Here is a 25657-nt window from a genome sequence, read left to right on the forward strand (position 1 = left end):
ACTACATGAAGTAGACACAATAAACACAAACAATGAGATGAGCTCAGGACTGGAAGCCCAACACCTCAGTCAATGATGACTCAGCTTTGCATATGGAAGATATTTGTCTTTAGCTTGTGGATGCATTTTGACYTGTTGCCCGTCTTGCCCTGCAATGCTGAAATTGAGCAGAATTTGTCAAAGCAAGGTAAGTGTACATGTTKAAATGTTCAGGTGAAATTTTAATTATATTTGCTGTACTGACAGCATTTATTTCTTTTGTTGGAAATTCCTATTAATTCATAGATGCATCTATTTTTTTCATTTTAAGTTTGTCAGACTGTGTGTATAATTTTTATTTAATTTAGGTTAAAGTTATATTTCTCAGAACAAGATAACATCTTGCAGAAGACAAAAGGTGAAAAAGAAAAAAAGAAAACRCCTGAAAATGTTTCACTGCAGCAAYTGAAAAATGACAACAATGACTTTGGAGAAAAATAAATATTAATTTTSTKTAAGGCTCTTCATGCCTGACGTTTTATTCCCAAAAACATGACAMGTTTTGTKGAGATATTTTTGGTCCTCACCAATTGTCAAGAATACCTGAAAAGTCTAARATTAAATTYTTAATCTCACACTGGAATTTTTTGAAATTGTTTTATTTTTATTTAGAGAATGTCATGCGTACATAAAATAAAATTGTCCTTATTACCAACATCTTTCTTTTTTCTGATTTTTATCAGTTGCTGTTATTTTCAAACTCTATAATATCACTTACTTACTGCGAAACATTTGCACAATCTGCTAGACTATTCTTAAACAGATTTAACTTAGCCTACAAATATTTCTAAATGTGTCACAGCATCTTGTTAACTTCATGTAAAGATAGGAACCATGTACATCATATATTTATTCTGGGCTGGTGTCTTATTGCACTTTATTAAGCTTTGTAGCAATGTTCTTTCCAGAATGAGGAGCCAGTGGRAACTCAGACTTGTTTTTTGAAGAGTTACTGGAACAATAATTGATAATTTATCAGTTATAAACAAAGCAGTGTATTGGCCTTTGACCAATACACTGACTTTAAAATCATGTAGAACTCTGTATTAAATGTCACAAGATCCTGCAGTTTTGCAACCTTCAGCAAAAGTGAAGAGATGTTAAAAATAATTATTTTTTTCCTTAAGCCACATACGTTCTGCATAAGCTGGAAACTTTTAAAGCAATATTGTTTTCTGTAAGTGTGAGACAGATTATAAGACCCTTCATCATCCAGAATTTAAARGTGAAATTTCAGCTGGGAGGGAATTCTACACCAAATGTGTTTCTCCTAAACAAGGTCAAMAATTTGTTAATTTTTGTCAAATTACMSAGMTTCTGCCACATTTTTTATGTTAGATGTATCCWACAATTTATCACTCCCAAGTGAGCCAACAGACTTCTATCAAAAATCAGGGCTTGTAAAGGAARTGCAGTTACAGACATTTCATTGCACTTAGCTATATAGTCCTCATTACACCAACAGAGAAATGGAGCAAGCTGGAAGGCATGCTAGTAATAATAATAATAATGATAATGCTGCTTTAGCTGTGAGAGAGCCATGCCACCCTTTTCCTTTCTAATTTGTAAAGTTCCATAGTGAACCCTTCACTTGTTCCTTACCAAATAAACTGGGATATCTGTAATTTCCTGAATTACCAACCCAGCAGCTCAACCAGGAGAACTAGAAACTTTGGGAAAATTTAAACAGTTTACTTGAGAAACAACAAGCCCAGATTAAAAGGGAACTTTTTTCCTTGCCCCATTTGATTGGCACCACCAATAAWTAATTTAAAATAAATAACCTAAATCTTTTTTTGTATATAAGTTTTATTGAATGTAGACATGACCTTCATTTCCACTTTAAACATGGTGTAGTATCTGKGATGCTGTGGGCTCATTTGTTTCCCATTTGTTGCTGCACGGTGTCACAACTACTTTAAAATACAAGGTCGTTTTTGCTCTGAATGGAAAATGGCGCTTTCAATGGGATAATGTTTGACCAAATCAACACAGAAATGGTTGAGCAGACCAGAATGTTCAACTCTTGTCATCTCAGTCCCTTGATTGTGTAAAGATGGTCAGATATTTCTTTCTTTACATTCTCCACCTTTGTAAAATGTTATAGACAAAGACTGAGTGTTCCAATATCAGTAAAAGTGGATATTACCAAGTACTGATGACAATGTTCTGATGTTTCAGTGGCTCTCATTCATATATGCATCATATTTATGTGACTTTTTTGTTCTGGACCAGATTTTGTGCTCATACAGGATGAAGAAAATCCAAAGTGTTTCACTCGAAGAAAGACTGATTTCACCTGCTTCTTTGAGACCACAGACATCGGGACATATGATTTTCTCTACATTGCTAATGGGTATGTTTTTAATAGCCTAGTTTTTYTCTGTAACACTTGTAAGTCAGTTTGAACCTCAGGTACACAAATTTGGCCCTCAGGGGCTGCYGTCTGTAGCCAAATAATTCAATTATCTCTGCAGCCTTTCACCAACTTCTGCAAGAGAATGCATGACTTTGAACCTTGAAGACCAGAATTGTCAGCCACTGATATAAACATTCATAATCAAAGTTTTWWAAAAAAAAWTTTCTCCTGAATTTTACTTGAATTTTGAAATTAGGTGAACCCACCCCTAATAAAACATGGCAATGTTTCATACAATAGCAATGCCATGTCATTGTTACTGTGTGAAAACAAAATATGTATTAACTGCAGCGTGAGTTCTTAAAAAAWTATTTTCACATATTTATTCAGACTGGCTTTTAATTAGTTTTATTTTGTCCTATRTCACATGTAGGTTGTTTTATTTCCACTTAAATTTTATCTTCTTTGTTTTTAATGTTTTGTAAAGCACTTTGTGGTTTCTGACACGTAAAAGGTGCTATAGAAATAAAGTTTACTTACTTATTTTAGAAAAGCATCAGTCTTGAAGCAGTGGATTTTGTGAAATCATATTTTTTTTTAGATATTTTTTTTAAACTGCGTTTTATCTGTGAGACATTGTCAATAAAAATGTTTTTGTTTTTTAATATATCATGCTTCCTGTGTTTATCACTTTGTCACTAAAGGGACCCAAGTAAGAAGTGTAAAACGTCTATCCATGGAACAGAAAACGGAACTTTCCTACATGTCTGTTCATTTCCACGGTTTGATATCTTTTTATACGTTGGGACGGAAGTGAAAGTGGTGGATCAGACCAAAAACATCACTGTGTACAAGCGGACTGTCTATGTGGATGAACTCTGTAAGAAACTTGTTTCAATATTATTCAGTTTTTCTTGTGAAATCATAAACAAACATTAACACTGTTTTTTTTATGGTTGTTTATCTTTTCAGTTTTCAGTGCTGTTTGTGAGGATGTTTGATTCACACTCCTTCTTTTGAGATCCCTTTAAATGTATGAATATAGAGCCCAMATCTATTTTGGAGATATTGGGTCTCATCTCAAGCTGCTAATTCCATTCAATATTTCTATTTGAATTTCATGTCTGTTCTGCATATTAATTTGAGATGTGATGTAAAGCAAACAAGCAAGTTTAGCCTTTTGATCTTAGTCAAAGTTTTGAGAACTTCCAGTAGTACTATGAAAAATAATTTAGATTTTWGCTACATTTTATGTGCAGGTCTTCTGGATCCCCCCTCCATCRTCTCTCTACAGCCAGAAGACGCTGTGGGAAAAATGCTTCTTTCTCTTGACAGAAAGTTAAAACACATATGGAAGAAAAGCAAATATAGAATTCACTATTCTTCCGAGACACTTGGGGAGAAAACAGTAGAGGTAATGTATATTTTAAATGCACTTATTTTACGTTTTTTACTTGAATTGAATTTATAAAGCCACCTYACAGATTTTGCCCATGTTTGATTTCTAGTCTTACAAAAATACTTCAAATCATCAAATAAATTTCAATTTCAGGAAAAGACAGCCTGAATAAATAACGAAATAAAACAATAAACAATTATTACATTTATTAAAGAAAAATGGGTAACACTTCATTTGAAGGGGGGTGAATAAGACTGTCATGACACTGTCATAAACATGTCATAACACCTGTCATGAACATGAATAAGCCTTCATGAATATTTATGACTGTTGTCATAAAGTGTCATTAGGTAAATTATGACACTTTTAATACAAAGTTGACATTATTCAAAATGTCTTTGTTATGACAACTTGACATTAACCAAGAAATCATTACTGTTTAAACTTTACCTTTAATAACATAAAGTTACCTAATTTTTAAAGTGCAATCAGTGATACTTTTATAACATATTTATATCAGTAATGATTTCTTGGTAATAATTTACCRAATGACTCTTTATGACAACAGTCATAAATATTCATGAAGGCTTATTCATGTTCATGACAGGTGTTATGACATGTCATGTCAGTCTTATTCACCCCCTTCAAATAAAGTGTTACCAAAAAATGTAATCCAACCCAAACATAGACCTATGTATATTGTAATTCCTGCCCTTGTTAAATCACGATTGAACTGTGCTTAACCCCATTTTTGGGACATCACATCCTGCCCTGATCATAGCAAAACCAGTAAAATCAAGAAATCATTTAAATAGAACCTGTTTAAAAGTTACTCATCTTGTCATGTAAAGAAAYTCAAGATCACATAAGAAACKAAGTCCCTGGCATCCACAGGTACGATAAGAGTTACCAAGGCTATGGGTCTCCAGAAACCCACCGTTAGAGATTTTATCCATAAATGAATAAAACACGGATCAGTGAAGGGTCGGACAAAACAAATTACACCAAAAACGCTCTGATGACTCATCCTGGAGATCACAAAAGAAATCACAACATCTAAAGCAGGAAGGGAAGCTTTTGCCTCAGTTAAGGTCGATGTTCATGATTCAACAATCAGAGAGAGACTCAACACTTTGGTCACTTTAGGTATGCAAAGTTACCTATAAATAAAGGGTGACTGACTGACTGATTAATTGATTGATTAATTGATCCCCAATACATTTGGGAAAATGTGCTGTGAAGTGATGAGGCAAAGAGAAACTTCCTGGAAGCTTTGAATCTATATTTAATGTAAAGCTACATCATCAAAACAAACARTGATGGGAAAGGGAGAGAGAGAAACTTGAGCCAGATTAAGCCTTTATTGCTAAGACAAGCCATTAAACACCTTGAAATAAAACGCCATAATAGATGAATTTATCATATTTTGGTTAAAACTTTAATGCATTGCCAACTCCTGATATTTCAATTATGGGATTGAAACATSAGGAAGATTCTTTTACTCTCATACCTGAATAAATAACAAATCACCAGTCAAATATTAGTCTGTGACCAACGTATGCTAAAAAGTTTAACTATTTTAAAGAAGAAAGGATAAAAAAACGACCCAACATGAACCACTTCCTTCTAATTAATCTATAAGGTAATAGTTCAAGATAAATACTTCAAGTAATCCTTCTTGTTTGCAGGGAAACAACAGCAGCTTTCTGCTCTCACTGGAACCAGGAGAGGAGGTTGAGGTTCAGGCTTCTGTGAAATGTGGAAACAGACCAGACGAACATCCTGGATACTGGAGTGCCTGGTCGAAACCTGTGCGAGCAATAGTTCCCCAAAGTGCAGGTGTGTCTGATCAAAAACAGACTGGCTGGATGCCTGCACATATACATACACATACTTCCTTACAACTGATTCTTATGCTTAAAAAAATAAAAACCTCTCTCTTGTAGATGATATTTCCCTGATATGCTTCACCTCTGACCTGCGACATGTTACCTGTCATTGGAATAGCACCAAATATGGTGCAGAAAATGATTACAARCTCTTCTATAACTCAAGGTACTAATATCCTTATATATCTACAGATCTAGACTCTGTGTGTTCAATCTCTGCAGGGCTCAGCATGTAAATACTGATATTTGTGATAGAAAAAGAGTAAACCTGTGGTGCCCAAAGTCGGTCCTGGAGGACCGGCATCCTGCATGTTTTGGTTCTCTTCCTGGTTTTACACACCTGGATCAAATGTTGGCTCATTAGAGGCCTAAGAAGAACTGTGACATACTGAAAAGGTTGTTACTACCACCAGGCAGAAAACTAAAACATGCAGGATGCCGGACCTCCAGGACWGACTTTGGGCACCACTGGAAAGTATTCATTACTTGTTGTGACAAAGTGCACACAAAAAACAATAYAGTACTATGACTTAGATTTATAATTGCAGACAAGACCAAAATAGAGGTTGCCATAAAGAGAAAGACCTCAAATCAACTGATTTGATGGGGTGGTGATGGTGATTTGGTCTTGTTTTGCAGGCAGAGAATCTGCAGAAAGTTATTCAGATGGCAACAAATTTCTCCCTGTATCAAAGTACTCTAGAATAAATTGTGAGGTCACCAGTCCAGTTATTGAACATTGGCCAATATGGGGACATAAACGAGTGGAAACACTTTAAGGCATTGCTGTTAGCGGTGGTTCTTAAAGATATTGAAACTTTTTTTCTTTATAAAAACAAAACAAACAAAAAAATCAACAAAAGCATTTTTAATGTCCTGATGTGTGATATGTCATTGTAAAGTCTTACAAGTGAAATGATTGCATTTACAGTTTCCTATGACTGTAAATGGCATGTGAATATAAAGGGCAACTAGGATGTCTGCAAAAAGGGCTTATAAAGCTTAAATTCTGGACATATTATACAGAGCCTCCAAAGAGATTTTGTCAAAACAATTAGTTGTGATTTTTAGTTTTATTTTGTTTTACTGCAATTTTGATGAGCTACTTTCAAATCCTTACAGACAATCTGCAAACTGGACTGAGTGTCAGGATGATGGGAATCTTTCTGACACGTGTTCTTTTCGTGGAGATGAGTCTGGAGCAATGGAGATCAAGCTCAGCAGCACTGCAGCTCCACTCAAACAATTGTTCTTGAGCAAAAAGATTGAGCTGAAAAATTCCAGTGAGTAATACTGAGTTACACCTTACTAAAGGAAAACTCTAAGATGTACTTTAGAACTTTGTCAAATTCTTCTGGGAAGTTGTGTTCATGAGGTCCGTCCTTGGAGATGTACGAAATGTGACTATTATTTCTATAAATCTATCAAATATGCACATCTCTGGTGTACATGTAAGAGAAACAATCATGGATGAACAACAGTATTTTTATTTCTAGAGGTCATCACAGCACACAAATAAATTTAATGGAACAGCCTATGTTCATCAGAAAAGTACGATTTTTACATAATCTTCCGTGATTCATGTCAACAGTTAAAAGTGGCCCACCAAGTCATCTGAAAGGAAAACTGATTAACAGCAAGTTGCACTTGGAGTGGGAAGCTCCTCTCCCGTCTCTGTCAAACCACATGAAGTATGAGGTCGATGTTCAGATCAATGGAGCTGAAAAGTACACGGTAAGTTGGATCCACCAATAAAAGCTGAGCTGTTCAACAACTTTAAAAAAAACAAGATAGTCACTCTTTCAATGAAAATGACAATGGTGGGCAACATTTTTTCTTCTGATAAGAAGAGTCCCTAAATACTTTTTCTTTCATCTGGAAAGAAGTTAAGAAGTAAAGGAAACTACAAGGACACAAGAAAAAAATACCTAGCATTAGTCAAAGACAAACCTCTCAAATGTTGGTGGTTTTGCTGAATTAATTGTATTTTTTATCTGAATATGGAAACAAAAACTAAAGAAGCAGAAGTTCAGAGCTCATCGTGAAGGTTTTTATTTTGTTTCTAACGGTTCCAACAGGATGTACAGCCTTGTTGTTGTTGGTGGTGGTAATCTGAAAAAGGCCAAAGAATCATGTATTATTTATTGACCTATAGTTTAACCCTGTACTCAACGTTAATGTCAATCTTGTCTTGAAAGTTTCATTATCATACCACAAGATGGCGCCAAAAGAAAGAAATTGTCACCTCAACATGATAAATGTTTTAACATTTTAAATGAATGTAAAATGAAGGTTTCTAAACCTTCATTTTAAAGGTTTGTATTTATGCGGTACTACAAAACCTTAAACAATGTACCAAAAAATAAAAATAAAAATGCATAAACGAATGAGAATGCAAGCATCAAATATAAAGAAAAAATAGTATGGCTAAGTATTTATTTAATTATTTATTTTATTTCTTCCCACAGATGACAAAACCGGGAAACACTAGCATGTGTGTGAGTCTTTCATCAGGGAGCCAGTTCAGTGTAAGAGTTAGAGCTCAGCCTGATGGGTCGATTTATTCAGGATACTGGAGTGACTGGTCAGATGTCCTCTCAGGTACCACAACTGATCATACAGGTAAGTCTGAAATAATAATAATAAAACAAAAATTCAAGTAAAAATAAAAACCTTTTTAATTTGTTTAGTATGAAAATGTTTCACAGTTTCATCAAATACAGCCCAATGCAGCTGTACATCATCTCTCACAACCTAATAAAATGTAGTTTCAATTAAATGTTGCATGTTTTTATTCATGTAGCTGTAGAATGTGACAAAGTGGTTCAGTGTGTTTACCACTTGTCCCATATTCTTATTTCCTATTCATTTACTCTTTCTGTAGTCGGTCATAATGCTTAAATCTAAACATTACTTTGCAACTTTGCTTTACTCTCTGTCCCTGGTTTGTTTGTGGTGGCATTATGTTGCAGTTTCCATATGTATATGTTTTGGTTAAAGTTAACACGTCTTTTGTTTCAAGGTGTATGTATAGTAAATTATAACCTTGCTCAAAAACCTTGACCTTTATGGGATGGGTCAGCCCAGTACTGGCCAATTTATTTCATGAATAAAAACGCAGTTGTAGAAATGCATAATTCTAACTTTAGTTCTACTATTTCTAGACATGAAGCTCCTGTGGTGTCTCTGTGTTTCCATGCCGATCATAACCATCTTCTTCATCACAACCGTTTTACTTTATCGCAGGTACTTTTGTTTTCAACCATTTATTTTGTTGTGAAAGTAATTATAAATGTATTATATGTTCTTTTTAAAACAAATATCAATATTTAGAAATTATAAATTTTCTGAAACGGATCTAGTATTTGAAGAAATTGAAAAGTGGTAGAAAAAAAAACATGATTTTTTTTTTTTTTTCTAAGGAAGCTCAAGCTGCTTTTTTGGCCACCAGTGCCCAACCTTGAAAAAGTTCTGCAGGGCTTCCTGACAGACATCAACCAGCAGAAATGGGTAAAATATTTAGTGGCAGGATTTAAAGTAATCATAAGCAATCATACACGAAAACAACAACAAATAAAAACAAAATGGTAGCAGAAAATAATAGTGTGTACTTTCCCAGAACTTAAGTCATTTCCAGGACTTACCAGCCACCTTTATGAAAATTTCATGAAACAAAGTGGTTGCTTTCCTGCAACTTATAAGTTACTTTGTAAGACATTTCTGATACTTTACTGAATAATTAATGTTTCCAGGAAAAGCAACTAGAAAATCAGAAAAAAACAACTAAATTCTATGTTCTATGAAAGAAGAAGCTCCATTAAATAAAAAAAAATTGCTAGAGCAGCTGTCACTGTGAGACATGTTTTAAATAAAAGTCCACCACTTTGTAAAACTCCTAATTTATTTAACACTTCTCTCATTTTGTTAAAATCCTCAAGAAATAAAACCCAAATTATAGTCTTGTTTTGTCTCCCCACATATTCACCACTACAATTGTTTTTTTATTGTTCATCCTAAAACAAGTAGAAATGTATAATAAATGTTAACATAATTAATCCATTTAAAGCTGAATGACTAAATAAATTCTGAGTTACTCACTGTGAGTTACTTACAGGATCCTCCAGTCACATCGAAGCTGTATTTTGAAGAAACAACCTCCTCTGTAGTGGAGATCATGTCCGATGAGCTTCCAAAACTGGACGAGCCTTCTGAAGAACTCGACTTCCTCTCCTCTGATGGGAGCTTTTCCTTTGAGGAACAGGCAGATGGGAGTTCTGGGAGCGAAACCCTCAGAGACTATGTTACTCTGAACAAAGATCTGTCCATTCTCTGCCTTAAGGAAAACTGTTATGTCTATGAGCAATTTAAAGATGGAAAAGATCCTGAGAAAGGAGATAACCTTTACACAACATGCCGCTGTCTTAAGCCTTGCTCATGCAACAACTATTTTAACCATTCTTACCTACCTTTCTCTCAGTCTACAGATGGCTTGAGTAAAAACATCAATGTTGGAAAGGGTAAAAGTAACCCCTATGCTAACCTTTCCCTCGACTAAACATGCAACACAAGTGTGCCTCCAACTTAAGTTCTCTGTACAGAAGTGATCAATTCACATAGAGCATTAACAGATACTGGTTTCACCAAAGCAGTGTTATCAAGTTTTGAACAAATCACCTTGCTGGTTTGTCCTGTTCAGTAAAATCTACATTTGAAAAAGAATTAAAAACTAGAAAGGTGATGATAAAAATGAAAAGGAAGCTTTATGTTAAAACATTACTACGGATGTATAGAAAAAAGCTTGAAATGTTTATTATAACTGGTGTAACAATAAGTGCTGTTATACATGCTCTTTTTTTATGCAGTTGTTTTTAGAGTATATTGGATTATGCTGAACATATAACAGTTCTTATATTTTTCATGTAACATTAAGTTCAAGTATTAACAACTAACTTTACATTCTGTTGTATGGGACAATATAATATTAATATTTTTTAACTATTTGTCGTTCTGTTTAGTAATCCATTACTTGCCTCAGAGCTTGTATACTTACAATATAAACATATAAATGTTTAAGAATGATGCATTTGAAATTTATTTTTTTTAAATAAAGGCTGTCAGGGTTCTTAGAGAGAAAAAACTTGCAAAGTCTTTGATAAGTATAGACAAATAAAACAGAAGTAATATAATAATAATAATCCAGGTGTTTTMATGTTTTTTTTATTTTTGTATTTTAATTGTATCAGGCTATTTTGGAAAATGCAAAGTTAGACTTTGARCTATTACCTGATACAATGCATCTCTCCTCTTGTGGTTAATGTGTACTGAATATTGTCGCTGTTTTAAATAAAATAAATCGTAAATCTGGAAAAGTATGAAACATTATGCGCATTGCGCAGGGGCCTTGTACTTTGTTCTGTAGTTCTTGTCTAATACCACAAGGTGGCAGCACACATCAACTTGCCGATGTGCGCTGCCACAATGAGGGACTTCGAGGGACCACARASTGAATSTGGACCAAAAACATAAACTCACATTTTMTCAGGCCTTGAGATCTTGTGAACTTTTTGCATACTCATATGAGATATGAGGATTGAGATGCCATTATTTGTTTTAAAAGAAGTTTCTACTCTAAGGTTAATAAATGACTCACAACACAGATGAAAGCTAATGTTAATTTATTCATAAAAGAAGAGGAAAAGGCTCAAGTATAGATCAGTTCAACAGTTTGAATTAAAACCAAAACACCTGAGATGGAACAATAACACCTTAACAACTAGGAGTGGATATTAACCCTACATGCTTGATGTTTTAACAGCTTTAAATTCTTTTTATCTGAACCCAAATTTAGATAATTTTGCAATTTAGCTGTGTAAGTTCTGAATTACAGTCTAAGTATGGAGGATCATTATACTGCAGCTAAGGCATCAGAAGAAAACTATCCAGTCCAACTACTGTTTGCTATCACACCAGCAGCAGCAGATCAGCAGCGTCTGCCAAGGCGTATGATGTCACAGCCATAAAGTAGCCCAGCGTTGTCCATGAGGCGTTAGGAGAAAGGTGGGAGACAGAATGTGTTCAAAGTGAGACAGGCAACAGAAGAAGAAAATTTAAAAGGGCCAGTGTTTACTCCCCAAGCTGCTTTTCCTCCCGACATGAATTCTTTCCATGTTTCATCACTGCCCACTTGCCCATACACTAATGTCTATGGGGGGAGGTTGAGTCACCTCATGATGTCATTTCCTCAACTTTCACAGACAATCACACCGAGAACCAGAGCTGCCTCAGATGTGATGGACATGCAGGGTTATTATAGAACACGTGTTTGTATTTATCGTGTTGTCATGTTTACAGGCCTCAAACATGAATTGGCCAACAACGGAAATGAAGCTACTTAAGCAGCAACAACATAAGGTAGGCTTCTGCTGGAAGCTCATCACACGGCTGTGGTTAACTGGTTCTGAAAAGTCTGACTGCAATCACATTTGGTCCTGTTGAATTTTGTGCTACAGAGAGTGCTGACAGGATGGCATACATCAGTTTCTGAAGGAAAAACTGCCAAACAAGAATAACAAACATCCAGTGTAATCAAAAACACAGGCAGAACTAATGATGTTGGAGAAAGTGCAGCAACCTCAGAGTCGTTCAGTGGGAGAAAAGTCATTGATTTTCCACAAAGGCACTGGCAGAAGTAGGAAGGAAGGTTGTGTTGGTTTCAATAAAAACATACAGTGCCTTAAAAAGTATTTTCTACATTTTGTCATGTCAAAACCACAAATGTTAATGTATTTACCTTGTATTTTATGTGATATTTTACCACAAAGCGATGCATGGATATCTACCCCAGTCAGCTTTTATTCCAGTATTGCCCTGCCTTAAACTATGGTCATATTCTCCATCATCTCTGAACAGCTCCTGCTGAGAAAAAGCAACTAAACAGTACGACGATGACAACACTTTGTTTCAAAGTGGAAATGGTTTGTTCAACTCAGACAAGAGGTTTTCAAAGGTTGGCATAGGGTTGTATAATCTAACCCTGGAGTAAACGCCTCCGCATTTTATGCCACCACAAAATGATTGTGTTTTTTGGTCTTCGTGATTGTTTGTCTAATACCAGATCTTTAAGGGAACCAGATCTGCATTAATATTGAAATTTAACCCCACAAAGGTGGCACTATTAACTAAGTAGTTGACTTCTAAAGGCGGTTGGTTGCTGCGGTTGCTATTTGGAGGTATCAGACTTCTGTTGTTCTATGACATGAAGTGAAATGCAATATCTGTGGTTGTAACATGATTAAAATGTAAAACAAATAGTTGAATGTGTGTGATTTATTATGCAAGGCACTACATTCATGACCTTTGCATGGTTGGTACAGTATATTTTAGTCTTTTTTTGGCAACAAACATGCTGAAACTGTTGGTGGTTGTGTAGTATTAGATAGCAAACTGGATTTTAACGAGCAATTTGTTTAAGCAAGAGTTATTAAAAGTAAGAGTGCTAATGGATTTTGAATTACAGAAATTTAAACATCAAAACAAGAATGGATAAAAAAAAAAAAGAAGATTACAATCATCATACCAGAAGACTTTTCAAGCTTTTTGCTACATTGTCATTTTTAAACATATTTATGTATTTTCAGAATTAGATTCAGCACCAAGTGTATGGAAACAGTCAGAATTTTGCTGTGAATGGGTAATAAAAGTGAAACTATGGTTTAGGTGACAGTTCTAGTTGAACTGGTTTCTTTGATGTTGGTCCAGAATACATTTCTTCAAAAATGTAAGTTTACTCACACTATGTAGGCACAAGATCACACAAAAGGTAAATCACAGTCAAAATGGTGCATGTAAACAATATAGCCTAACTCTATACACATCTTCTTTTAGATCTGCAGAACAATGTTAATATTTCAGCTTACAATGACAAAATAGGAATCTATTGAATCTGTTAATTTCATTGAGGTTTTCTGTGAGGGTCATAAACACTGAATGGTATTCACAGATTAGTCAAGACATAAGCTATGAATCTTCATAAGGTTCAAGGATGTAAATCAACATGGCACATACATTCCTCCCTCTACTGATTTTAAACAATATCTAACATTAGCAGAGACAGCTGTTTYGGTCCYGTTCTTCACTTTTAACATATTGAACAGTGTCGGTTTTAAATTTTAGGGCAAAATAGCTCGATTATCAATCCYGATTTCTTTAAAAAGATGTTGGTAACCTGATGCTTTATGTTTGTCATCTAAACTACTCTCACATTTTAACTCATCTTATTGTAATTTCAGTGTACTGGAGAGATGACCTGATGGTTCCCTTTAGATTTTATGYAATAAAAATCACTGAAAGTGCTCATCTCTCCTCTATCTTGCTCTTTTTGTTCAGCTTTCTGYAGTGCTTGATTACCATGCACTGAAAGATCACTTTTCAACATGCTCAGATGTTTGGATTCTTRCTGATGAGCACAGAGCAGCATGTGAGAGCTCCATCCACTTTAACTTTCTCCATGTTGGACACAGGAATCAGCATGTGGTCTTTCAGCTTTTCAAACACCTGCAAGACACAAAGACAAGAGTATCAGCACAGATATTCAATTTTATTTTTGTGTTTACAAGATTTTTTAGAAAATTAATGCCACATTCAGTCTAGTTCAACAAATGTCTTATGAATTTGACTCTGTTCATTACTTTTCTGACCTAATTCTTTAAAAGTGGGATTTCAGTCAGTGGCTCAGCTGCATTAAAAAAAGGTGTCTGGATGATCCAAGTTAGGAGAAATAATTAGAAGAAGATCTCGCCAGATAATCAGGTGGACAGGAACTCAGAGAGAATCAAGCTATAAAGCAGAGTTTTACAACCCCATCCTGAAATCTTGTACATTTGTCTCATTTCAGAAACACTAAATGACTTAATAAATGCAAATATAAAATTTGAATTCTGCAAAACTTCTAGCCGTAACAAGCTTGCAAGACATGACAGCTATTGCCACAGGCAGTCGTGATGATTCAAGTGTTGCGTTACCAAGGTCAATTTTTACATGACCACATTTCTAGTAGAAAGTACACTCCAAGTTCTCTTCAGGTACTCTGGGTTGCTCACACAGTCCAAACATTTGCATCTTAGATTTATTTGTTTCTCTAAATTGCCCTTAGGACTGTTTGACCCGTGATGATCTGAAAACCTGTTCACGGTGTACCCCAATTTTTTTTCACTCACCACTGAAGTTGGGCACCAGCGTCCCCTTGATCTTGGGTAAATAAAGTAAATAAAAACAAGCTAAAGTGTTAAATGAGCAGTGCAGACAGTGCGCTGCCATCTGGTGGCCAAGTTGCAGACCGCAACAATGTGCCAACTATTTTCACAGGTAAGATGATAAATGGCCTGAATTTGCATAGCACTTTATCAAGTCAGATGATTTCARAGCAGTTCACCCATTCATACACACATTCACACAATGATAAGGAAAGCTACATGGTAGCCACAGCTGTTCTGGGGCAGACTGATACAACTGGGCTCACTGGCCACAGCCAGCAGGCAAAGCAAGTAAAGCATCACAACCACGAGGCTGGTTTGAACCAGCAACCCACCGATTACAGAACAAATCCCAATCACCTGAGATGCTAGTCGGGCTATCTGTAGTTTAGATGAAAACAGGACAGAGAAAAAAGAAACCAAAAAGTGACTTATTTTTGTTTGCAATATTCCACAAATTAAAAATAATGTACATCATACTGATGAGGAACCCAGGGGTAAATGTGCAAAATACCCAAAATGTCTTCTCTGGACATTTAGCGCTATTCATATGAAAGGTAAATTTTGCCAGTATTAACAAACTAAGGGTTTTCTCATTGTAGCTTCTGCTTTTTTTATGTAAATAAACTAAATCCTGCTTCCACCAGTCATTTCTAGCATTAACCGGTATGAACTTTACAAACCAAATAAAATTATTTGTGCACAGACAAGTGATTGTTAAATTGCTTTTCGTGGCATAGATCCAAAGGGAGAAAGACAAAATATTAAGCAAGAGAACAGCTCTAAACATTTTCTCGTCTCTAAGCAAATTCTCCAAACAAAAAAAAAAAAAAAGAAAAGAAAATGGAGTGAGAACTATTACAGCGTTCTCAAAAGACCCTTGTAAAGTAATGTGTCACACTGTGGCCGTTTTCCAAAAGAAAACCACTGTTTTCCTACTGCACTTCCAAACCAGGACATTTTTCTCTTTAAACTCTTGCTTCAACCCTGCAGTGATATCAAGTGAGGCCTTAAAGCACAACCAGGGGGACTAACTAAACACACTTATAAGGAGTGATGCAAYATGGCGAACAAAGCTTCTGTTGATGCAGATGATTTCTTTAACGTCACTACAATGACTGCTTAGAATGTTGTGTAATGCAGCAACATCATCCAGATCTCAGTGCAACTGAAACTGTGACACTCCCCTTTCACAAACAGTATTGGAGTGTTCGAAACTACGGTGTTAATGCGTGTCCCTACATAGTTTTCACATTATTCCTTTTTCGTGCGTTGTCTAAATTACTACACTGTGGAAATCATCTGCCTGTGCTCATTTGTCCCTAACTGCCGTTTGTTGAAAATAAATGTCTACATGGCAACGGGAATGTGATGACGAACTTAGCTGYAATGCTTAAAATGTTCAGCAGTATTAGCTGTCCATTGAAATTTGCAAACATTTCCATCCTTCTGTACTTCCTGATTTTTTTTAATACAGACACCCATAAAAAGTAATTTATGTTTATTTATACATACATGTACCTATCAATATATTGTACTTTGCTTAACCTCTCCATACTTAAACTATCCAGCTCATCAACAGGATCCCAACACCCAAGGTGTTCCAAATCCACAAGGTCTCAGCGAGTTCTGTCCAAGAGTCTGCTCTCACAGGCAGGTGCCCAGGAAATCTCTAATGGGAGGCATCTTGATTGGATGCCCAAACAACCTCAAATTACTCATTACAGAGGACCAGTGGWTCCACTTCAAGCTTCCACTGGATGATTTGAGTTCCTCTCCCTCTGACACTAAGGCCCACCCAACCTATGGAGGAAACATTTCAGCCCCTTATATCCGAAATCTTGTTCTTTCAGTTTTTTATTGTTAAACGGTCATAATAAACCACAAGATTTGCCTATTTGGCTCTGCTCATTCTTTACCTCAACAGACCAAGCCCAAGCCCTTAAGACTGTTAATAAGGCCCAAGACAGTCTATCCATCTCCCTTTACATTCTTGTTAACAAGACTCCAAGATACCACAACTCCTCCTCCCCTACCAAGCTGTAGGGCAAAAGAGCTGACTCTTATCTCAATCATATAGTTCCCTGAGGATAAAGGTTTGAAAATGGCATCAAAATCAAATCATCGGCAAAAAGACAGACCCTGAGATTCCAAATCAGACCCCAATTTCCTCACAATTTAAGATTTTATCCATGAGCACCAGAAACAGGGCCAATGACAAGGGTAAGCCAGGAGGGTGTCCAAACTGCATTGGGAACAGACTTCACTTTTTATCCAAAACACAGAGGCAGCTCTTAATTTGGCTATTCAAGGACCGAACAGCTTAARAGCAYCCTTCACACCTAATGCTCCAACACAGCACTCGCYAATTCTCCAACACAACACCCATACAAAATACTCCAAGAGACATAGTTGCATGCACTCTCCATGCATTWGACAGCCAAACTGAAAAGTCTATATTTGAAAGTGGCATTTGCTTTTATCTTGCCATTTTGATTTTCTTGTGCACAAAAGTAGACATTTAAGTGACAGGTTTTTAATTTTCTTAGTTCCATTTTCAGTCAAGRAAAAAACTTGGAGGATAACTTTACTGCCACCAAAACATCTTAACCTTAGGTTATCAAATAAAAGGTTTCTCAGGAAAGGCATAGCTTTTAGAAGCACATTCACATTAATGACTTCCTTTTGTTTATAGAATCTCTTYGCCCTCATATTCCCTCTTTCTTAAATCATACCACGCCTATTTCTTATTACAGCAGTAAGGACTTATGTTTTGGGTCAGGTTGACATAGTCCTAAACAGTAGGATCATAAGTTACTGGGGCTTTYGTATGCTTCATTTATTTAACTCCGGACTTCCAAGACATAGCTAACCGTTTCATGTGCCAGATCTTCTGCCTGTCATACCCCACCAGTCTTCTCATGACCCCCTGGTTTTGTTTGTGTGGAAGTCTTAGGTAACTTCACGAGCAGCTAAAAATAGAGCGGAGGTCAGGACAGACAGTGTTTGGAGGCAGATGTCTTGCAGAGTGCCTCGGTGATTATGTAGACAAATCTACATCTCACAGGAAGAGCAAGCAAAAATTTCCTCTGGAAAACATGTACCAACTCCAGACCCACTGCGCAAAACATGACAGTCTGCTCTGATTAAGCAGCTCCTGCTGTTTTACAGCGTCTGGTGTTATTAATATATTTCCCTAAGTTACAAAATCTTACATATGTGCAAATATGGAGCAGAAATTAGACTTTAATACTTTTGGGTATGCTTGAAAAACATAGATGGAACTGTATCACAAATCAGCAATGGTGCCTTGTGTATTTATTTTAATCCTTGAGCTTATAGTAAKACATTGTAAAGCACAAATGCAAATGTTTGGGGATTTTATGTGATAGATCAACTCAACTTGGAGTAATGTGAGAAAAAAAAATTATACATGGTTTTCAGAAATGATTAGAAATAAAAATGCATGGTGTGTCATTGTGTTCAGTCTCAAATTTGCGACAAACTCTCCCACCTGCAGCTCCTTCAGAGTCTCTATGAGCCTCTTACCTGCTTTTCTGAATAGTACATTGCATTGAGGTGGTGTATAACATGTTCGAAGCTTGGGATGTTGTTATATACCRTAACCTTCCCTTGTGACTCTCCACAACTTCACCCCTGACCTTGTATGATTCTCACAGATGTTCCCTTTCTGACCCTCAGTAATGTGCTAATTTGTGTWGGTCTACCAATATAATCGCAGTAAAATGTATTGGAGTTTGAGGCTGATGGCAAAAAGGTTCTGGAGGAATATTTGTGCAAGGCACTGTACATTCTTCACAAACCTATCCAAATAGACTGTTAAAAGGTACTCCCAAAGCAAGCAGCATTATATACACAAATAGATTTTATCATGCTCAAGCTAAATTCCATCAGCCATTCTTCCTGGCAGAAAACAGAGACTTCTTTGCGGATTTAGGTCCAAAGACACATCATTTTGTGAATTCCTCCTTCTAAAAATAGCTGGCAAGGTTTGGGCCTTTAACCACAGAGTACATTTTGAGGTTTGAACACTGTCTCTGCAGACTGTGTGTTGCCAGGTTTAATCTTGTGAGAACCATTATGACTTGTTGTGATTTGGAGTCACCCCAAAGAATCAAAATAACACAGCTACTGCTCAGTCTTCCCTGACCCAGCAGACAAATGGAGAAAATAACACATAATTCATGTCAAGCAGCCACATGGAATATACGTGTCATGGGTCAGAGACACGATTTTCCTTAAATCTAAGCTGTTTSAGACTTTAATGCTACTGTACTGTATATTTGTGGGAAACATTTATCCGTGTACGTTTCTAGACTAGTGACTGTGCAAACATATTTTCTTAAGGTTTAAACAAAGGGTGATTCAATAAAATAAAACAATTTTAAAGATATTTAAAATATTTTTTGTTTTTTCTTCTTTTTTTGATGGCATTCCTTTGGTAATTGGTAAGTTTGGTAGAAATGGTGGTTCTTGTGAAGAAGAGACTCAAAAATCACAAGGACTAAATGGTTGGGTAACAAAATCAATTTGGTTCATTTAAGAACAAATGGATGGATGGATGGATGGATGGATGGATGGATGGATGGATGGATGGATGGATGGATAATAAAACCACTTGAAAATGGTCAGTGTTTATACATTTTTACACAATCGGACTGTGGAGACATTTGAGAATAGAAGTTTAAATTTAAAATTTGGAATTGTACCATTCAATAAAGTCTGATCATTTTGGGGGTTACATTTTTTTTGATGTGGCATTTTCTTAAAGGTATCAAGAAAAATATTTTCTCACAATGTACTCTTCTAACAGTTTATCATCKTTTGGGTGGTGCCTGTCTGAAACAACAAACAACATTTAATTATTTTTCAGCTTAGAGTAGTCAMGTTAAGGTTTAGTTTAAATATTTAGGATTTCAAACCAGAAATGACACAGTTCAAAGACCTTTAAAATGGAGTAAAAATCATTTTAAAAAGGAGCTGGGCTGCAAAAAAGCAATAAAAAACTTGCCAAGCGAGCGACTGAGAAGACTACTGCTCCCTGCAGAGCCGTTTTTCCTAAAAGTGCCACTCCTTTGGGGCTCCTCGGGGCTCACCCATAATGATGACCATCTCAAATGTATACGGAWGGATAGGACAGGCATGATAAAAACCTGCACCTCTCAACTAAGATGTAAAGTTTTGGAGATTTTCAGTGTAATCGCTATAACTAAACTCTTTTGTGTATAAAATTATGTTTGATTCATTCTCACTGAAAACATCCATTTGGACCCGCCTCAATGAACGACTCAAGTTTTGATGGAGAAGATAAAACACTTTGGTGTTCCTTGGTTTTAGACTTGTCCGAACCTGGTCCACAACAGTCCAGTTTATTGAAAATTGCAGCTTCTTGTGTTTAAAAAAGCCCACTGTGGTCAGAGGAAAATAACTATGTAGCTCATGTAGGGGTTCTCTCTCTCTCTATCTCTCGCCAATTGTTTTTTTCAGAGGTCTGGGGAGGATGAAGTGTAACATAGACAGCCTCTCCTTAAATCTAAGCCGCCAAACCAATCTGGCTGTCCTGATGGTGGTCCTTCCTACCGCGGCTGTTACCTTTAGCATCCTTGATGACAGTGTAATTGTGCATTTGAGAGAAAGTAAGTATGGGATTTGAGATGAATATTACCTTCACACTCTCTGGAAACTCCTCCGCTGTGCAGTGAAGAAGCACGTGTCCTTTGTTGGGAAGATTCATGTAGACACAGTTGGCAGCAAGGTCATCTGGCACCGTCAGCTTGTCATAGCGATGGTCGCTCATTTGCTGCATAATCTGATCAGGAAACATACATTTTGATGTAAAGATGAGAGTGCACACAGTGGATAGAAACACAGACACAAAACAGACTTCCACTCAGATTCCTTGACTCAGAATCGAGCCCACAATCCCAAAAGCAGCTCAGCATCCTTTGACTCGCCAAACTGCTGTGGGTGACTGAGGGGGGCTTAATGGAGAACACAGGAGCAGACAGACATTCCTTCTCACCAGATGTCATGTTTTTTATGTAATCAGAAGGAGCTTAAGGTGGGATGAGAGGCTAAGAAGTGGAGGCTAGGAAAAGAAGATGGTCATATTGCTGAGTAAAAGTCAGAGTGTTGAGGATGTTATGACTAGAAGTAAAGCAGGGTTATGAGCAGAACATCTGTGGATGAATATCTCTTTTCTTCAGAAGATTTTTTTTTCTTTGTCCATCTCTGTGCACCTTGGAAGCACGTGACGTTGCAACAGAAACATTTGGATCTCTACAAACATGTGGGGGCCATTCTCGCTACTGATTTGCATTTTGAACAGCAGCACATGACATTTTAGCAGCATGCACTAGCCTGCCTTCTCATATTTTGACTGTGATTTTTGGGAATTCTTCGAACTCAGCCAAGTGTTTTTGAAAGGAGCGATAGATTTTTTTCAGATGAAAATTTTCAAGCACAAAGTTTCATTTGGTCAAGTTTCAATTTCATTTTCCACTGTTCAGGTTTATACTACCAATGCAAAACATGTGTGTGTTTCCTCTTATAAGGGGGATTAAAATCACAGCACTAAACCTTGATTCCACCAAACATCMCATTATATGCCAAAYAGCATAACCTCATTAATCATTGCGACTTTTTTCTTAATTTTACACTCAAATAATTCAGAAGTTGACTGAATTTCAGGCAAAAATTATTAAATAAAATCTTGGGCATGAAGTTYAATATAGTCATCCTAGCTGCAAATTGAAGTCCAAGTCTCATGCAAATAAACATTGACTCTTGCCTGGACACTGGCTTAGATCCAGTTAATACAGCGAGTGGTTACCGGGGCAGCACAAAGTGCCCAGTCAAAGGTGGTAAATCTAAATATTTACAGGAAAGTAATTAAATCCCTTCTGGGCAAAGAACTGGCAAGCAGATAACAAGGAGTCTCACAATTTACTGGATCTGATGCCCTCCACTGTGATAATCAGCATAATCTGCATTTTGAACCCGGGTATGAATATTTATAATACTTCCCATGGTGCCTTTAAAAGTTTTACAACTCTCCTTTTCACTAAGCAACAGCAACACATGAAGTAAATTTTGCTTACGGCTCCAACAAAATCCCGCGGACAAATGCCAGACTTTTCTTGCTGAAGAACACAGTTAGTTACTGTCCTTCTGGTAAATACTACAGTTACATGGAGTTGTGGTGAAACAATAGTTATATTTTTCTAATCTTTGTACACTAAAGTACCTACTTTTGCAGATTAACATCTTGGCCTTATAAAACAGTAAAAAGAAATGAAATATATTGTTTCCAGAAAATACAGAGGRGAACAAAAAAAACCTAGTCATGTTGACAAAATATGGAAGAATTACTCAATTTGGCTCAATCTGACCTTTAGTGTGTGGTCAACTCATCATCTATGAAACTGAAGCATGTTAGCATCCTTGAGGCAGAGATCAGATGCTGACCAGTGGGAAGAGATGACCTCATAAATCAAGCAGGGCTATGTGAAGTGGTGACTGATGATGTCAAACCTGTCGGCAGTCTGCTGCAGGGCGTGGTTAGTGTGTGTGTGTGATTACAGGGAGTGGGAGCTGAGGCCTGTGACAGGGGCTGTATTTTAGGATGATGACTTTCTGGGTGAAGTTGGGAATTGACGGCCACAAATGGATGACGAAATCGGTCCAATCAGAGTGTACTCCCATTCCTATGAGAGCTAAACAGATCTGAGTCCTGTTGCATAGGCAAAAGCAAAGCCATCGGCTTATTTRAGCATAAGAAAACAACAGTGTTTTATCAAAAGTATTCATGCCCCATGAACTTTATCACATTTCTTTCACATTTTAGGGATTTTACACACCAGATCACGGATCTGCCATCTGTGGCTTAGGAGGCTCTTTGGACATTCCTCACTGGTTCTTAATAGTTTTGGCTAAAAATGATAAAGAGGCAACTAATGTGTTTAAAGATAAATATAAAATTTGCAGGTTTTATGGGTTTTTGTGTTTTTTATAAAATAACTGCAGTGAATTCCCACAACAGAATTAAACTAAAAGTTCAAGATATATATTGCTGCCTATTTTTCTTGTCATGAAACTGGAAACTTTACATAATTTTCCACAAATAAACATCCTAAATTATAAAATGTATCCATCCTCCTTTTGTAAATCTTTTACATGTTTTTAGTTAAAATAAATTCTAATTGGTGGTTCTTTAAAATTTATTTTTAAAAATCCTATAATAGATGCTTATAATTTATCAAAAATTATAAGGAGTATTTTTAATTCCCTTAATTTTTTGTGTATGAAAAGCATAAAACAAGGGGGAAAAATCTATAAAGTGAACAAACAGCATCGTGCACACATGGGAATATTCAAAGCAGGGTTAGCTTATAACCAACACGGAGTGCTGTTCAACCCATCACACAAAAATGAACCAACAAGACAYGGAAGCTGTCAGCATTGATGGGAAATGGATGGAGCCAAATACAGTTGAAACACAGAAGACAGCTGGATAGAGGCTGAAAAAACGTGAGACYACGGTTGACCCACACCTCCTGGCAGGACAACAGGACAGCTCAGTCAAAGTCCAGACCTAAATCTAACTACTAATTTAGAGCAAGATTTAAAAATTGCAATGCAAAATGTTCTCCATCAAATCTGACTGAGCTTGGAAAGAAGAAAACATTTTAGAAACTANCAAGATATATATTGCTGCCTATTTTTCTTGTCATGAAACTGGAAACTTTACATAATTTTCCACAAATAAACATCCTAAATTATAAAATGTATCCATCCTCCTTTTGTAAATCTTTTACATGTTTTTAGTTAAAATAAATTCTAATTGGTGGTTCTTTAAAATTTATTTTTAAAAATCCTATAATAGATGCTTATAATTTATCAAAAATTATAAGGAGTATTTTTAATTCCCTTAATTTTTTGTGTATGAAAAGCATAAAACAAGGGGGAAAAATCTATAAAGTGAACAAACAGCATCGTGCACACATGGGAATATTCAAAGCAGGGTTAGCTTATAACCAACACGGAGTGCTGTTCAACCCATCACACAAAAATGAACCAACAAGACAYGGAAGCTGTCAGCATTGATGGGAAATGGATGGAGCCAAATACAGTTGAAACACAGAAGACAGCTGGATAGAGGCTGAAAAAACGTGAGACYACGGTTGACCCACACCTCCTGGCAGGACAACAGGACAGCTCAGTCAAAGTCCAGACCTAAATCTAACTACTAATTTAGAGCAAGATTTAAAAATTGCAATGCAAAATGTTCTCCATCAAATCTGACTGAGCTTGGAAAGAAGAAAACATTTTAGAAACTACTCTTCTTCTTCTTACACTTCACATGCAACACCGAGTAGATCTGTGACCTAAAATCCCAGTAAAAAAAAAAAATCACTATAGTTTGTGTTTAAAAAAGCMCAAAATGTGAAAGGATTTAAGTGGTACTTTCCATAAAATTCCCATTTAACATGTTCTTTCTCTATAGAAAAAATGAATCCATTGATCTTCAGGTTTGTTTCATAAGTATGCTGGTCTCATGACCTTTACTGTCATGAGACCAGCATTAATATCCAAAACAAGCAGTCCGAATTCATTAAAGCTGCATTCATAAGCGCGCCCTCTCCTCACAGACATAATATCACCCAACTGCAGATGCTGGGGTGCCAAAAGTCCTTTAAAACAGAAGCTAATTGCTGCAAGAGAGGGTGACGCAAGCCATAATTACCAAGCGAGCCCTCTGTTATTAAGYATTGCTGAAGGCCACTCCTCATTCCAGCAGCTAATTACTACGGGTGATCAAACAGCCAGGAGTCTTAATGAGTTGGAGCTGGAAAATAAATGTAATTAGGTTATGTACTTTTTCACAGATTCTTCTGTTCTTGTGTACACTTTGGCAGAGACACACCAAAGGAGTATTTTACGCAATAAAAATTATGTGTTTGACCTGTAGGGGGAGTTCTGACTCTGAAAGCAGGGATGGAGAAGAGCTGTCACACAGGACAGGAGAACGCCAAGAGTGTACTGTATGATCTAGTGTGTATGTTTTTGGACTTATAGAATTAGAGAAACAACGTGTATGTGTGTGTGTGTGTGTGAGTGTGAGCTTCACTTCAGTGTAGCATGAACAAACAACTGACTTGCAGATGGTTGTGAATTTTTGGGATAGTTCTCGAGCCGGGATGTGCTGAGATTTAGTACTCTCTTGGTGTAACCCACCAATCTGTCTCTGTCAGGCTGTAAGCTGTCTCTTGTCTGGACGCCCAACATCCTGTGAATTTCCATTTAGAAGCCTTTCATGCRGTAATGAGCTCAAGCTGTGTAATAGGAGGACAAAACCTTTGTAATTAAAGCTGGAGAGCRAATGCCAGAGGCATTCCTTGCAAATTAGCAGAGAATATGAATCAATGCAGAGGGATTAAAGGGACAATGCTTTTTTATATGGTTGCAGTAAGAGGGTGCCATCAAGGTATAAAGTTATGAAGAAGTTCAATCTGTCAACTTGTGTCAAGACCGGCATTGTAGAATAAGCAGCTGCCTACTTTAAGAGCCTTCTGAGCTGGTTCACTGGAGCCGATGATGATAAGCCCTGGTCCTCCCATGCTGCAGAAGCTCTTCAGGTGCAGCCCCTCCAGCACAGGCACAGTGGAAACAGCATAGTCCTGTGAAACACAATCCAATT

The 25657-nt window shown here is 36.5% G+C and overlaps 2 protein-coding genes across 2 annotated transcripts; one reads left to right on the plus strand and one right to left on the minus strand.

The window, feature by feature from the left end:
* Window positions 1–13242, plus strand: mpl (MPL proto-oncogene, thrombopoietin receptor). Its single transcript, XM_008406197.2, has 12 exons — window positions 1–187; window positions 2275–2395; window positions 3103–3278; window positions 3658–3812; window positions 5486–5636; window positions 5744–5852; window positions 6809–6969; window positions 7278–7420; window positions 8155–8308; window positions 8851–8932; window positions 9109–9196; window positions 9801–13242. The coding sequence occupies exons 1-12, from the start codon at window positions 73–75 to the stop codon at window positions 10239–10241; spliced, it is 1896 nt and encodes a 631-aa protein (XP_008404419.1). The 5' UTR covers window positions 1–72; the 3' UTR covers window positions 10242–13242.
* Window positions 11345–25657, minus strand: LOC103463224 (N(G),N(G)-dimethylarginine dimethylaminohydrolase 1-like). The gene is made up of 3 exons (XM_008406462.2): window positions 25518–25657; window positions 20624–20767; window positions 11345–14239 (listed from the first exon to the last, which is right to left on the minus strand). Exons 1-3 carry the CDS (start codon window positions 25575–25577, stop codon window positions 14123–14125), a joined length of 321 nt encoding a protein of 106 aa, XP_008404684.2. The 5' UTR covers window positions 25578–25657; the 3' UTR covers window positions 11345–14122.

The sequence above is a fragment of the Poecilia reticulata genome, linkage group LG4 (assembly GCF_000633615.1).
Source record: "Poecilia reticulata strain Guanapo linkage group LG4, Guppy_female_1.0+MT, whole genome shotgun sequence".
NCBI classification, from domain to species: domain Eukaryota; kingdom Metazoa; phylum Chordata; class Actinopteri; order Cyprinodontiformes; family Poeciliidae; genus Poecilia; species Poecilia reticulata.